The following is a 15095-nucleotide window of genomic DNA, read 5'->3' on the forward strand; positions in this document are numbered from 1 at the left end:
TAAACAAAGGGGCACTAAGCACCCGAAAAGACATTCAACAGGGCTTATGATATAACTTAGTGATGGAAGGCACCACAACCCCCCCCATACACAGAACAAAGCTCAAGGTCATTAGTCACTGGAGAAATGCAAATCAAAACCAAAATAAGACACCACTCTAAACACACTAGGAAAATCATAATAAGAAAAGATGAACAATAGACAAGTATTGGTGAAGATATAGAGCAAATAGAAACCTACACCTTCTTAATGGGAATGTCAGATGGTGCAACTGCTTTGGAAACTAGTGTGCAATTCATCAAAAGATTTAAAATAAAGTTACTAAATGACTTCCAAAATGGAAACAACACAAAAGGACCATCCATAGCTAATTAGATAAACAAAATGAAATATCAGTTGACTACAAAAAAGAATAAAGTACTGATGTATATTATAAGTAGGATGATCCTTGAAAACATCACATTAAGTAGCAGGAGCCAGACAACACACACACACACACACACACACACACACACACACACACACAAAAAAAAAACCTACCTGTTGTTAAATGCTCCAAATAGGAAAATTGTAAGGGACAGAAAGTACAGTCGTGGTTACCCAAGGCTTGAGGAAGAAGGAGATATGGGACGTTCTAATGGGTAGAAGGTTTCTTTTAGTAGTGATACAAATGTTCTAGAATTTAATAATGCCTTATTGTTGCACAACTTTGAGAGACACACTAAAAACCGCTTGATTACATATGGGGTGGGATTTTATTGTATATGAATTATATCTCGAGTTTTCCAATCCATCATGAGAGAAAATAGTAACTCTCAATATGTGAGAGTATGAGGGCTACAAGTGCTACATGAGTCTTTCCAAACTTACTGTATGTCTGGGAAAAATTCTAAAATATCAGGCACAGAGAGGAAATGAATCTAAAAACAGCCGTGGGGCTGGAAAGATGGCTCGGTGGTTAAAAAAAAAAAACAAAACACCGGCTGCTCTTGCAAAGGATCCAGATTTGGTTCTCAGCACCCTCAGGGAGGCTAACTGACTTCTGTGGGCATTGTATGCCTAGGTGAACTTACATATATGCAAGCAATATACTCATACACATAAAATAAAATATATAATTTAAAAAACAGCTGTACTATTTCATCATAAACAGAAATCTCTCTCTCTCTCTCTCTCTCTCTCTCTCTCTCTCTCTCTCATATGATACTGGGAATGAACTCCAGAGAGTATGCTTGGGAAGTGCTCTACCACTGAGCTACTATCCAGCCCTTGTTTTATTTTTGTTGTTTTTGTTTTCGAGACAGATCTTCCTCAGTGCTTGGTAGCTCAGGCTGGCCCCAGATTCTCAATCCTCTCAAGTGCTAGGATTACTTAGGAACCACCTGCCAGCTTTCCTCATCTTTAAAAGGGAAGCAATGAGGAACAGAAGAAACAGATTTTGCCTGGGATGCAAACCTTTCTGACACCAAAGGCCATGTCACATACGATAATTCATCAAATTGGTTAGATTATTTGTAACAGCATGTACGATTGATAGGTACTGGAAAAAAAATGGCAGCATAGTATTAAGAACTTGAGAACACTAAAAGAGACAGCATCCTCCTCTCAGTTTCCAGTGACTCAATTCCCAAGGCCCCTGGCAGATTCTGAAGCACATCCCCAGCTCCTTGACCGCACACCCCCACCTACTACAGGTGAGTACCTCTGCTGGTGTCCCAGCAAAGGTACAGGTCAAGGAAAATGAAGACCCTGCCAAGGCTCTAAAGTAGGGTGTCTTGTTGAAACTGCTTTTAACTTGTTCTTTGAAAAGTTTTTTCAAATTTTTTTTTCTAATGAATCTATACTTTAACTGCTCCTATTTCAGACTGTCTTCACTCTCAATAGCACACAATAGTGAAATCTCACTATAGCTGAACTGTACACTTAGGACTACAGCACACAAATGCTATTGTAACCTGTGTACAGAATCTGGCACAGTCTATATAAACAGTACCTTGGTACGGCACTCGAACCATAGGCCATATGCAGAGTCCTGATACCCATAGTGCCAGGGGGTGTGTGGAAGTTCACTATGCTTCATTTAAGCTCCAGAGCAATTTACACCTATTATTATCCCTGTACTACAGATGGGGAAATTGAGGTGCAGAGGAGTTATATAGTTTGTCTAAGATCAGACTGCTGAAAAATGGTGAACTGGGACTGAACAGGGCCTGTACAGTTTCCACCTTCATGCTCTTTCCTCTGCCTTCCACTGAATCAGTGGCATATTCGAAATGCTTACCAAAAATGACATCCTGTCTTTTGATGACATCCTTCTCCTGCCTACTACAGAATGAAGGGTCCACCACGAGACTCCAAGATTCAGCTTCGAACTCCTGGGCATCATTGCTCAGGTCGCTCCACAGAGACGAATCCACGACATCTAGAAAAGAAAATCCCAATGTAGAGTAACATACTCATCACAAACGCACCTCGAAGAACTACATTGATAAGCTCAAAGCTGCTATGAAAGCAGAAAGGGCGTGGTGAGAACACCGCAGTTCCAGTTCTGACCAGAAACATCTGAAAACCCGGGATGAAATGTCCGAACTAAGATGGCTGCCTCGAGAGCAAGGGAGTCGGATGTCAAAGCAGGAGCTGCACATGCCGGGCATGGGAACCAGAGGGACTTTGGTTTGTTTTGGCTTGTTCTGTTGAGTTTTCTTTTCGGTAACCTTCAGAGTCTGCACTGAGCTTAACAGAATCTTGGCCCTACAGATTTCTTCTGCCCTGGGCTATTTTACACTGTTTACTCGAATCTGAATTGTGAACTTGTCCGCTTGGTTTGCCTTTGACTTGGCAAAACAGAAGGCAGAGTGTGAGGCTCTGAGTTACAAGTAAGTGTAAATTTTTCTGATAGAACTAAACACACACACACACGCATCTTTTAGGAAAACTAAAGCATATTTGCACTAAACAGAACTCTAGAGATTCCAGCTCAAGGCTGTAAAGATGAGATGACAAAGGATTTAAAGAAAGAGGCTCTGGGCAGAATCCACTCTCCTCTAGACAGTATTCCCCTTCCATTTGGCTTGCCTTCTCTTACTGAGACAACTTGTAACAAAAAACAATCCCCAGGATCAAATCATGCTACAAAATACACTTAAAGAGCTGGAGAGATGGTTCAGCAGTTAAGAACACTGGCTGCTCTTACAGAAGACTCAGGTTTGATTCCTAGCACCCCACATGGCAACTAACAACCATCTATGAATACAGTTCCAGAGGATCCAGCACCCTCTTCTGACCTCTGCAGGCACTGAATGACATGAACATACTTACATACATGCAGGCATTATACTCATACACATAAAATAAAAATAATAAGCCAGGTGTGGTAGTGCACGCCTTTAATCCCTTGGCTCTTGGGAGGCAGAGGCAGAAAGATCTCTGTGAGATCAAGGCCAGCCTGGTCTACATAGTGAGTTCCAGGCTAGCTGAGGCTACAGAGACTCTGTCTCAAAAAGACCAAAAAAAGGGGAAAAAATACCGAAAAAGCAAACAAACATTTTAAAATGCTTTTATTCCCTAGAAGTAGTGGGCAGAAGGCAGGACAGGTATCTCAGTGAACCAGGCAGGACTAGACTTAACTAATCAAAGTATGTATTTGATTGAAGGGCTCCATTCCAAACTTGCAATAGCTGTGAAACATTTTCAATGACAGGCCCACAGTGTATTTCATTCTTTGAATTACGTTCACAACCTAATCTTTCAGGAATATGTCCATTTAAAATTTGCTTCCTATCGCCTCAATCACTATCTGATTTTGTTCTTCTTGACTGTTTTCCTTTTTTCAAAAAAAAAAAAACAAAAACAAAAAAGCCTTATATTGACTTTGTTCTTTGACAGTTCCATACATGTATAAAGTACCTTCTGATTACTGTAACATCTCACCCTCTCTAATCTCCCTCCTACCCGCCTTATTACCACAAATTCCTTTCCTATGTCCTCATTCTATTTATTTTTTGAGACCCTTAAGAAAAGGAGAATCTATGCCAAATAGACACCATAAGACTTCTTTTGAAAAGGATGAGAGAGGGCTAGGGAGATGGCTCGGTGGATAAAGCACTTGCCATGTAAGCATGAGGACCCAAGTTCAGATCTCTAGGACCTATGAAGAGGCCTGGCAGGCACACTAGCCTCTGGTAATCCCAGCACTCAGGACACAGAGATGGGATCCCTGGGCCAAGCTGGTAGCCGGACTAGCAGAACCGGTGACCTCTGAGAAACCTCAAAAATAAGGTGGAGAGTGACAGAAGACACCTGACATCCACTTCAGGCCTCCACACATGGTCTCTTACCCATACACGTACATCCAGACACAAAAAGCATGTAAAAATTTTTTAAAGAACAAAAGAATACACTTCCATCTTACTTCAAGAAATATTCCTTTTAGCGACTGCTCAGAGACCAAGAAGAACGCAAGCACATGCTCTCACCTTCCATCACGAATGACTCCATGGAGGGCGAGGAGCCCATAGACTGGAATAGCTCATCAGAGTGAGACCTGCTTCGCCAGTTGTTATTGTCACCCTCAGACTCCAAGGATGTCACTGACCTCCTGAAGCTGGGAGGGAGAGAGGGGAGATGAGTTAGCCCCAGCAGCCACCCTGGGCCATGAAGACGAAGTGGCACGCAGAGCCTTACCTTTCCAGCGTGGTACCTGGAACACTTCTGGACAACGGATGCACCTGCCCTGTGGTTTCCTTCCTTCCAGCTGGCAGTCCAATAGGCATGGAGGAGGAAGGGTGCAAGGAGAGCCCAGGCTGTGGGACGTCTCTAGCTGAGGAACCTGGAAGCAAAGTGGACACCATGTGTGTCACACAAAGGGCAGTATTTACAAGCAAAGAAAGTCACATAAGTCCAGAAAGGTAAGCCCTCAAGCAGCCACTTCTAAGAAACCAGTCTCCCTGCCACCTCCTGGTAGTTTGCAGATGTCCCATCCTCTTCACACCTCTGACACCCAAGCTGCAGGCCTGCTTTTCTACACCTCCCTTGGGAGACTGTGGGTGTTTGGCACGACAAGAAAATGGAATGGGGAAACACTGGCCAGCTTTCCCATAAACCATTGCTTGTACTCCTCAAAGCCAGCTTTAAATAGATGCACGGTGTGATTAGCACTGTTACCAGAATGCATATGGTGTGTGTAAACAAGCAAATGCATCTAGGGAGCAGCTCAAAGGAATGGAATGATGCCTGGGCATCCACTTCTTAGGGAGCAAGACTCTCAGGCAAATGAAACCCGAAGCCCAGCTGAGCTGCTCCCTCTCAGATTGAAAACCAGTGCTTCCATGTTTTCCTGAATTGTTCTGGGCATGGATGTGTTTACCTTTGGTTTGAACTTTAAATGACTCTGAGAAAGTATTCCAGACCCTTCATACTGTAGCTATTGCACACCCATTCTGGAGCAAAAGGGAGAAACGCTCACAGAGACTCCAGGATATATATAAGGAGGGACTGTATACAGGAGGAATACCTGACATTTTAAGTTATAAATTCTAAGCTTCTTTTTAGTTACATATTTAACCCTATGAAAACATGAAGCATCTTGGAATTGTTGCCAAGAGATTTTTGAGGTCCAGGTAAGGGAGTGAGTGATGAGAGAACTATTAATGCCAGCTCTGACACCTTGCGTAACACCCCAAAGCATGTCAACAAGACTTAGCACACCTAATTGTCCCCACTGAAGTGGTTTTCACAATATCACTCATGCTTTGTTACAGCATTGAAATGAAAAGTGACCACACATTTAACATCCCTGCCAACATCATGAAAAGCAACTTCAGGGTAGGAGAAACTGTAAAATCTCTCACGATAAAGTAAAAGGTTGTCAAACTTAGAAGATGTTATTGTGACTGGCTCGTGCAGGTAATGAAAAAAGCTTTCAAAGGTCACTGATTATTGTCAAGAGAAACTATTTAAATTTCAGCAATGTATACTTTTTAAAAAGAGCCACCAAATTTAGAAATACACAAACAAAACCTCGGCATGCTTTCTGATTTCCTCATCATCTCTAAGGTACTAGCAGATAGCCTCAAACACCAGGTCTCCATGAAAACAGGCCACAGTGACCAGTGAGAACCCACAGATGCCAAAGCTAAAGATTTTTCCCACTAAAGTTTGTAATTCCTAAGAAGAATTCAGTATGTATTTATACAGATTAGTATGTGCTACTCCTAGGGAAGCATAAAATTGTGCACATTTAATGTGGTATCTCTCTTTCCCCTCAACAGTTGCTAAACCAATAGAGTATATTCCACTAGACAATCTCAGAATTGAGACAATCAGATCCTGCTCTTTCCATATGGCCCCCAGTATACAAAGATCATAGGCCATATACAATGCAAAGACTCTTAGGCTGACCTAGAAATTTATATCCTTCTTGACTTCTTTGCATAGCTAAAATTATGCCATGCACATCTTATAAAGGAAGAAATAACTGGACTAATGAGAAAACAAAAGCAGGATGTATATTTATAATGGAAAAAATGCACGGTATGTATTAACTTTTTTAAGTTCTTGTCAGTTTTCCACATCACTTACTTCCAAGGATGGTCTGTGGTTTGTTCTTGTTATATTTCTCTTGGAACTTCTAGTAAAGAATATTAGAAACACATAAAATAAGATCAAAGCACCACTGAGCTACAAGAATGCACACATGGTTTCATAGAACAGGATTCTTATCTATATCATACTTGTTATTTAGTTCAAAGAATTCAAAGCAAAAGACATTAAATGCAAAAAAGAGTAAGGTGTGATGACAGTAAAAATGTGCAGGTAATAATTGTGGTGAAGCTTGTGAATATTCGGTCATTACTCAGGGCAACCAGGCAGCCCCAGCTCATGCAGCCAGGCCCATGCTGCCTTGTTCCTCCTTGTTTCTCTCTACCCTCACTATCCCTCCTGCTGTGGATGACTACCCCAAGCTCTGTAGAGCTTTTTTTCTACCTTTTACATAGCCCTCAGCTCTACCTCCTGACACAAGGGGTGTCAATTAACACAGAGCTCTGTGACTCCATGTTTCCCACTGTTGGAGCATCACACTCAATCTCACATGCATCTCTCACATGACTGTAGAGCAAGGAAGGGAGACCTGGAATCACAATGTCATCATCCTTGCAGCCCCACCCCCAAAGACATATCCTTCTAGTTCTGGGCCTTCTGGTGGGCTCTCAGCAGCAGCAGTGGCCACCTGAGAGTGTGCTACAAGTACACATCCTCAGGCCCTACACAGACCTACAGAATCCGAAATCCTGAGAAGGGACCTAGAAGTGTAGGTTTTTATAGTCCTCCAGCTAATTCTGGTAGTAGTTGATGTTTGAGAATGACTGCTCTGTTCTTCATTAGTGAGTACTCTGGGATTGTGCTGGTAAACCAAACTTGTCTGTGCAGAAAGCCTAGCCTGCCCTCCTCATATAATGTGAATGAATTTTCTCTCTATTGCTAAAATTGGACAGCTAAATAAACAGCCATACACTCTGAGTATATGTTACCTCGGTAATAATCACTTTAGAAATAAAACTAGACAGCAATAAAACAAGAGTTTACTCTCCAACAGATGGTATGCAGCAAGTTAGATACCAAGGACATATGAGTTACCTTGGTACATGAAGGTACAGCATCTTTACAGCCCTTGTGTGCATTTGCCTTACAGTCTGAAATAAAAAGAGAATATACAAAAATGTCTATCTGAATTAAGTGACTCTGAAATAAATAAAATCATATCAAATGTTTATTGGTCATTATTAAAACAGCTGTACAAGTATTTAGAACTTAAGAAGGCAATTATTTAAATGATGCATAGCTCCACCCAAGCATAAGCACACTCATTGGGATTTTGATTTCCTTGGAGATATTTTTCATCTCCTGCAATTATCTTATCAATCATAAAGCCCAGAACTATGCAAGCTACACATCTCTGGGTCTTCCTGAGAGCTCATTTCCTATTATGCATTATATCATAAGGGATTTCTGACACTTGACCAGTAGAAATCTCCAACTGTAGCACCAGGTAAACTGCCTAGGAGAATGAGAAAAAACAAAACACAACAAAACAAAACACAAAACAAGCTCACAATAATGCTGGGGGAAAAAAAACACATCGTCAGTGTCAATAGGAAGTCTTACTAATAAGAAATTGCAGTCTGGAGAGATGGTTCAGCAGTTAAGAGCACATACTGGTCTTGCAGAGGACCTGAGTTTGGTTTCCAGCATCTAATTTGGGTGGCTCACAACACTTGTTACCCCAACTCCAGAGGCTCCATCACCATCTTCTGGCCTCCATGGGTAACTTCACTCATGAGCATATACTCCCACAGAGACAAGGGCATACACATAATGAAAAATAAAAATAAATCTGAAAAAAAAGAAATTGGAGGAAGCCAAATTGAATGAGAACAGTTTGCCACTTGCCCATGTGGTCTCATGTCCCTGAGGAAGGTGAGAGAGGTTTTCCCTGTTCCCTTCTGTTCATGGGCATAGAGACCAGGCTACTGTCACATGCGGGGCATCCACAGGGCTCTATTCTGGAGCTGTCATGTTCCTGCCGTGTCCTGCTTCCTTTTCCTTGTCACCTCTCATCACTGACCCCCACACTGTACGTCAAACTAGATGTGTGTCAGAAATGCCTTTAGGATTCCTTCCGTAAAAACTCCATTTCAGGTCATCAAAGCCACACTGGGGAAGATCTAGTGGCCCATGGTGAGCCAGGCAGAAACCTGAGCCCCAAACTTCAGCAGTTCTGAAGAAGCGTTTTTGCCAACAACCTAATACCAACAAGCAGAGCAAGGCTACTCTGTATACTGGCCCTCCTGATAAACATCGAAATCCAACAGCTCTCCTCTTATTCCAAACCAAGCAAAGAGAGGGAAAAAGTAGAAGCTAAGAGATGCCACTGAACAAAGGTATATGGGAAACTCATAGCAAGAGCAAGCCACTGGTATCAAGTCCAGGAATAGGCACGGGAAATGTAGATATTTGAAATGTGCTTTTGATAAGACAGAAGAAGTGATTTCAATGAAGTAGAACCCGAAGGTATGAAAGGAGAACAGGACATGAGTGCAGGCCAGCAAGATGAGAGGGGAGCGGATCTTTGTGAGACAGGCAGGGGTTGGCTGTAAGGAAAGTGAAGGGTAAGAGCAAAGTTTTTATTAAATGGAGACAGATCTGTGTGACAAAGACATCAAAGCACTGCTGTGAAATTAAACTTGAAAGATTCCAGGATGTGGCAAAGAAGGCTCTGATTATAAAACAGACGATGTCAAAGACAGATAGCTGAAGTGACGCTTATCTGAGGAAGACATTGGAAAAATGAGATCAGAGCAACAATAGCCCAAGCTACAATAGGAAAAAAATGTCATAAAGCTAAAAAGTAACCCCAAGGGCAAACCAAAAGTTCTCGCTATTTTCTAACAAAAATAACTAAATGACACCCACTCTACATTCTGACAATGTCCATATGATGAAAAATGTAAAAATGCTCTGGCAGAGAAGCAGAAAAGAGGGGTTGCTAACAAAGGACTCGGGTCACACAGTCTCCAGATTCTCCCACAATAATGGTAAGGGCTCAACTATAATGAATCATGTAGACTGAACCCCAAAGAGGAAGATTTTGGATGAAGGTATGAAAGAAGCAGCATGTATAAGGTTTCCAGAAACTGCTCAGGCCCTTTCTTATCTATGGAGAGAAGAAACAGAGCTGAGGATTAAAGAATGGATTGACCAAAGTTTTCCTTTTTAATATTTTATTTATTATTTTTATTTTATGTGTATGAGTGTATTGCGTGCATGTAGGTAAGTGCACTCGTGTCGTGCAATGCCAGGGGAGGACAGAGAGGCCGTAGGATCCCCTGAAACTGGAGTTACGGACAATTGTTAGCTGCCATTTGGGTGCTGGGATTCAAACCCAGGTCTTCTGCAAGAACAACCAGTGTTCTTAACCACTGAGCCATCTCTCAAGCCCCAAGTTTTCCTTTTTTAAAAAAAGGCTTATTTTTGTTTTTAATGATATGTGTGTGTATGTGTCTCTGTGTGGGCATGTGCACATGTGTACAAGTGCCCACAGAGACCAAAGGCATCAGATCCCTCAGGAGCTGGAGTTACAGGTGGTTGTGAGTCATCCAACATGGATGCTGGGAATTGAACTCAGTATTCTCTAAGAGCAGTAACACTCTTAACCACAAGGCCATCTCTCTGATTGCCTTTATTTATTTATTTATTTATTTATTTATTTATTTATTTATTTTTAAGGAGCAAAATGTAAGCAGTACACCATGCTAAAAAAAGAAAGCTGCAATCCCAGCACTTGGAGAGCAAAGGCAGGAGGATCAGGAATTCAAATTCATCCTTGGCTAGGCTACATAGTGAATGTGAGGTCAGCCTGGGCTACATGACAGCTTATCTCAAAAAAGAAGGGAGGGAGGAAGGGAAGAAGATTTTAAAACGTTGTAAAAAGATATACAGAATTGAGTCAAAAACTGAAGTTTTCTTTTTCAAAAAAATGTTTTTGTTTTTATTTTTTATGTGTATGATTACATTGCTGGCATGTGTATAAGTGCATCCATGTTGTGCAATGCCTGTGGAGGTCAGAAGAAGGCATCAGATCCCCTGGAAGTTGAGTACCAACGGTTGTTAGCCACCATGAGGGCGCTGGGAATCAAACTCGGGTCCTCTGCAAGAATAGCCAGTGCTCTTAACTGCTGAGCCATCTCTCCAGCCTCCAAAACTGAAGTTCTCTTGAGATAGAAAAATGATCCTTGAAAGATTAAGCATGCAATGTAAGAGAGAATGCACTAATGTAACAATTCAGAACACTAGCAGAGGCTGGGGAAAGAGATTACCGTAAGAAAAAAATAAAAGTATTAAGTTATTAGCTTTACACAGCCATAATACTATCATTAGTAGATATTAAAAGAGCCTATCTTGCCAAATCCTAGGAGAAGATAAAAGCAAACAACACATGGCCTAAAAAGCCGAGCCAGACATCAAGGAAAACAGCCAGGAACTATCAAAGATAGTTGGAAGCAGTAAAATTAAATGTAAATAAGAAAAACCCTTTGTTATAAAACCAGATCTTTCAGTTACATCACAGAGTCTCTCTAGGAAATTTAAAGATACACATCCCCAAACATCAAACCACAGAAACAGTGATGGGACATACAGAGCAAAGGAAAGCAAGAGGAATATTAACTTTAGAGAAGTAGAATCAATGTGAACAGTAGGTGACATCATCAAAATGTATCTGTGTTGACTAAAGTTTATTGGGCAATGAAGGTTGATTTGTGTCTGTGCACCAGATAATGTCAAATCAAAATGTAAGCAGCCAAGCCTAGTTACAAACAAGGAGAATGCCACAGAAGTGCAATTTTATGGACTATTAGCAACTTGGGATCTGTGCTGGCTACTTTCTGTCAACTTGACACAAAGTAGAGACACCTGGAAAGAGGAAGTCTCAGCTGAGGAATTTCCTCCATGGTTTGGCCTGTGGCCACATCTGTGAGGCATTTTCTTAATTGCTAATTGATGTAGGAGGGCCCAGCCCACTGTGTGCAGTGCCATCCTTGGGTAGGTGGGCCTGGACTGTGTGAGAAAAGTAACTGCACAAGTTTGGGGAAGCAAACCAGTAAGCAGCATTCCTCCATCATCTCTATTCCAGGTTCCTGCTTGAGCTCCTGCCCTGGCCTCCCTCAGTGATAAATTGTGACCAAGGAGTTGTAAGAGGAAATAAAACTTCTGCTCCTCTAAGTTGGTTTTGGTCAGTGTTTCATCACAGGAACAGAAGCCAAACTAGAACAGGGTCTAACAGAGAAAACAACACTAGGATTTCAAGTACTTATAATGATGCATTGTATTACATCATATTCGTTTTTAAGATTAGAAGTATTAACTTTCATCCACAGAAGATTATCTACCTACAGCAGTAGATATTCTATTCATATTCTATTACCCAATGCAAAAGTTTAATATTAAATTTTAAACCACTAACACCTCCCCCAATAAAATCCCTGTATATCTCCAAACTATTCTAAAGAGCATTGTGGCATAAAGAGAAAAATCAAGTATATACTTTAATACACATGCTATTGTGAAATTTAATCTAAGGAAATAATAGTCAGCAATGTGGACAGAGATGTGTGCAAACAAGCATTCATTTACACTGTGAAGCAATTAGAAAAAATTAAGTGAACACAAAGAAATAACTAAATGCATTTGATACTACCATCAAATGAAATCTCAGCATTAAAAGATGACATAATATTTTTAGGGTTAGAAGAGACTCCATCAGAATATTAGTAGCAGCCAGGCATGGTATGGTGGCACATGCCTTTAATCCCAGCACTCAGGAGGGAGAGACAGGTGGATCTCTGAGATCAAGGCCAGCTTGATCTACAGGGAGTTCCAGGCCAAGTGGGGTTAGAGAGACTCTGTCTCAAAAAGACCAAAAAATGACACATTAACAGGAAAGTTTTGATAGATGGAAAATTTTAGATAATTTAAGTTTCTATTCAAACTGTGTATCTTTGTAAATCCTAGTATACTTTTTTTTAAAAAAAAAAGCAATGACTGGTTTGACAGCTAAGCATATCTTAAGCACTCTCAGAAATTTTCAGCTTCCACTACAACTCTATCAGATTCACTTAACGAGTGCAACATGAGCCACTTAATGATTTCAATATTAGCCTTATACAACCCTGACTTCCCAGGTCTTAGTAGTCATTGCCTAAGCACAAATGTTAAGGGACAGCCTTATCATGACACCTGTAGAGGCTTCAAAAAGTCACTATGTGTCCTCCTAGAACTTAGAAAGACACAGACCAGAAAATCAACATGAAAATGTGAAGTAAAGTAGATGGTGGTAAATACCAGGGTAGATGATGCAAGGAAGAGGGAAATGACAAGCGAGGTATAAATAAGGTGTAAAGCACTGGGAGGTGTCATCTGAGCAACCCACGTGGCGAGCTGAGGGAAGAGCCTTGAAGGAAGAAGGCTATGTCTGTAGGGAAGGTGCTAAAGCAGGAACATGCTAGCATGTTGGAAGACCAGGAAAGATTGCAGTATGAGGAGAACAGGGGGAACAAGGGAAGAGGGGGAAAATGGACCAGGTTTTATAGGGCTTTGCAGTCCCTGTAAGACATTAGCCCTTTACTCCAGGGATAGAGAAAGCCATTGGGGGACTGGAGAGATGGCTCAGTGGTTAGGAGCACTGGTTGCTCTTGCAGAGGACCAGGGTTCGATTCCCAGCATCCACATGGCAGCTAACAGCTGTCTATAACTCCAGTTCCAGGGGATCCGATGTCCTGTTCTGTCTTCAGGCAATGCATGACACAGGTACTCCTCCGTACATGCAGGAAATACACTATACACATAAAATAAAACCTTTAACATTTAAAAAAGAAAGAAAGAAAGAAAGAAAGAAAGAAAGAAAGAAAGAAAGAAAGAAAGAAAGAAAGAAAGAAAGAAAGAAAGAAAGAAAGAAAGAAAGAAAGAAAGAAAGAAAGAAAGAAAGAAAGAAAGAAAGAAAGAAAGAAAGAAAGAAAGAAAGAAAGAAAGAAAGAAAGAAGATGTAGAACACAGGGCACTGTATCTTAAGATGGTCCCTGTAGCAGATACTTTGAGAAAAGCCCTTAGGCAGTAAAAGCATAAGGAGACCAGTTATAATGATGATTTTATACCAGAATGAGAATAGTGGTAGGGTGAGGAGTAAGTTTAACATATACACTGAAAACAGAGCCAAGAAGTTGGTTCTGGGATGTAGAAGAAAGGGGAGGGGGTATAAACAATTCTTCTACCATGTTTGTATGAGTATCCAGCTGGAGTGATGAAAGGATCAGCTTAGAGGTGGGCTCAGAGGTGGGATCAAGAGCTCCCACCAAGAAGCTGCAAGGATATCCACATGGAGACATCTCGCAGGCAGTGAGGTGGACAAGCTTGAGTTCAGGGAGGTCATCAAATACAAACAAAAAGTACCAGTATGGGCCATTGTGAGGAAACTGCCCAACTGTGTGAACATGCTTAGCAGTGGCCCTGTCCTTGAGGAGCTCACAGGGCAGGGAGACAAACACAACACACACTGGATTCAAAGACTTACTGGCACACTGGAGTGACTCTTTCCCCAGGAGTGTTTTATCACAACCAGAACACTGAAGAACCCCAGAGAATGTTCCAGGGATAAACTGATGTCGATTCAGTTTTTCTTTGTCTTTAGCTTCCTTGTTTTTCATCTTCACAAGCAGCAGTTGCAGCAGGAAAAGTAGGAAGAAATGCAAAAAGGAAACCGTTGTGAGCTAGCATTCTTACAGAACGCATACTCACATGACTGATCCCCAGCATGGGGTTACCTTAACATGTCTAATGACTCAGACAGGAGTCCGTAAGAAATATAAACACAGTCCAAGGTATGGGACTTTAATGAGGATGCAGAAACCATACTAACTGATGAGAAATGAAGCCATCTACACCTTGAAGTAAAAAGGTTCAGTCCCTGAATTACCTTAGACTTGTTCCGAGGGCTGGTCATCCTATTCATGAGGAAGCTGAAAGTTCGGCTCACTTTATATTTTTCAGACTCCGATTTGGCAGGAATGATGTATTTATCCCATTCTTCTTCCTGAATTCTAGAAAGAACATTACCATGTTTTATAGGACTGACAGAGGGACAAAGAATAGCATGCAGGTGTTTGCACATACATCTGTATGGATGTGAAATTTTTTTAGGGTTTAATGGTTATAAAGAGAAAAAGAGAAAATATTAAAATATATCTTATAGAGGAATGAACATATGACTAGACACATGATAAATCAGCTACATCACAATTTTAACAGTTGTAGAATCTAAGTGGTAGAATAAGTGTTTAATATATACTTATTTCAACTTTTCTATATTCCTAGAAAATCTTCAGATTGAATTATGAAGGAAATAAAGGAAGGCTTGCTGATAATTTACCCCTAAAACATTTATCTTCCTTTTAAACATGCTAATAGAAATTTTCCCAAACACAGAGGAGCCAAATAACCAACATCATAAAACTAGATTTTATTTAATTTGGGAACATATGAGTGGT

At 41.0% G+C, this 15095-nt stretch overlaps 1 protein-coding gene across 3 annotated transcripts in view; it reads right to left on the minus strand.

Annotated features, from left to right (window-relative positions):
* Arhgef28 (Rho guanine nucleotide exchange factor 28) overlaps positions 1 to 15095 on the minus strand; it is a 373543-nt gene that overhangs the window by 83280 nt on the left and 275168 nt on the right. For 2 of the 3 annotated variants that reach the window (XM_017799469.2, XM_017799470.2), the window contains 7 exons: positions 14525 to 14648; positions 14123 to 14255; positions 7636 to 7691; positions 6580 to 6628; positions 4684 to 4828; positions 4476 to 4603; positions 2282 to 2422 (listed from right to left, as the gene is read on the minus strand). In XM_017799469.2, the coding sequence (XP_017654958.1) occupies positions 2282 to 2422; positions 4476 to 4603; positions 4684 to 4828; positions 6580 to 6628; positions 7636 to 7691; positions 14123 to 14255; positions 14525 to 14648 (776 nt within the window). The remainder of the gene's footprint in view (positions 1 to 2281; positions 2423 to 4475; positions 4604 to 4683; positions 4829 to 6579; positions 6629 to 7635; positions 7692 to 14122; positions 14256 to 14524; positions 14649 to 15095) is intronic. The other variant, XM_029566139.1, reaches the window with a different exon arrangement.

The sequence above is a fragment of the Nannospalax galili genome, unplaced genomic scaffold (genome assembly GCF_000622305.1).
Source record: "Nannospalax galili isolate Female #2095 unplaced genomic scaffold, S.galili_v1.0 scaffold898, whole genome shotgun sequence".
NCBI lineage: Eukaryota > Metazoa > Chordata > Mammalia > Rodentia > Spalacidae > Nannospalax > Nannospalax galili.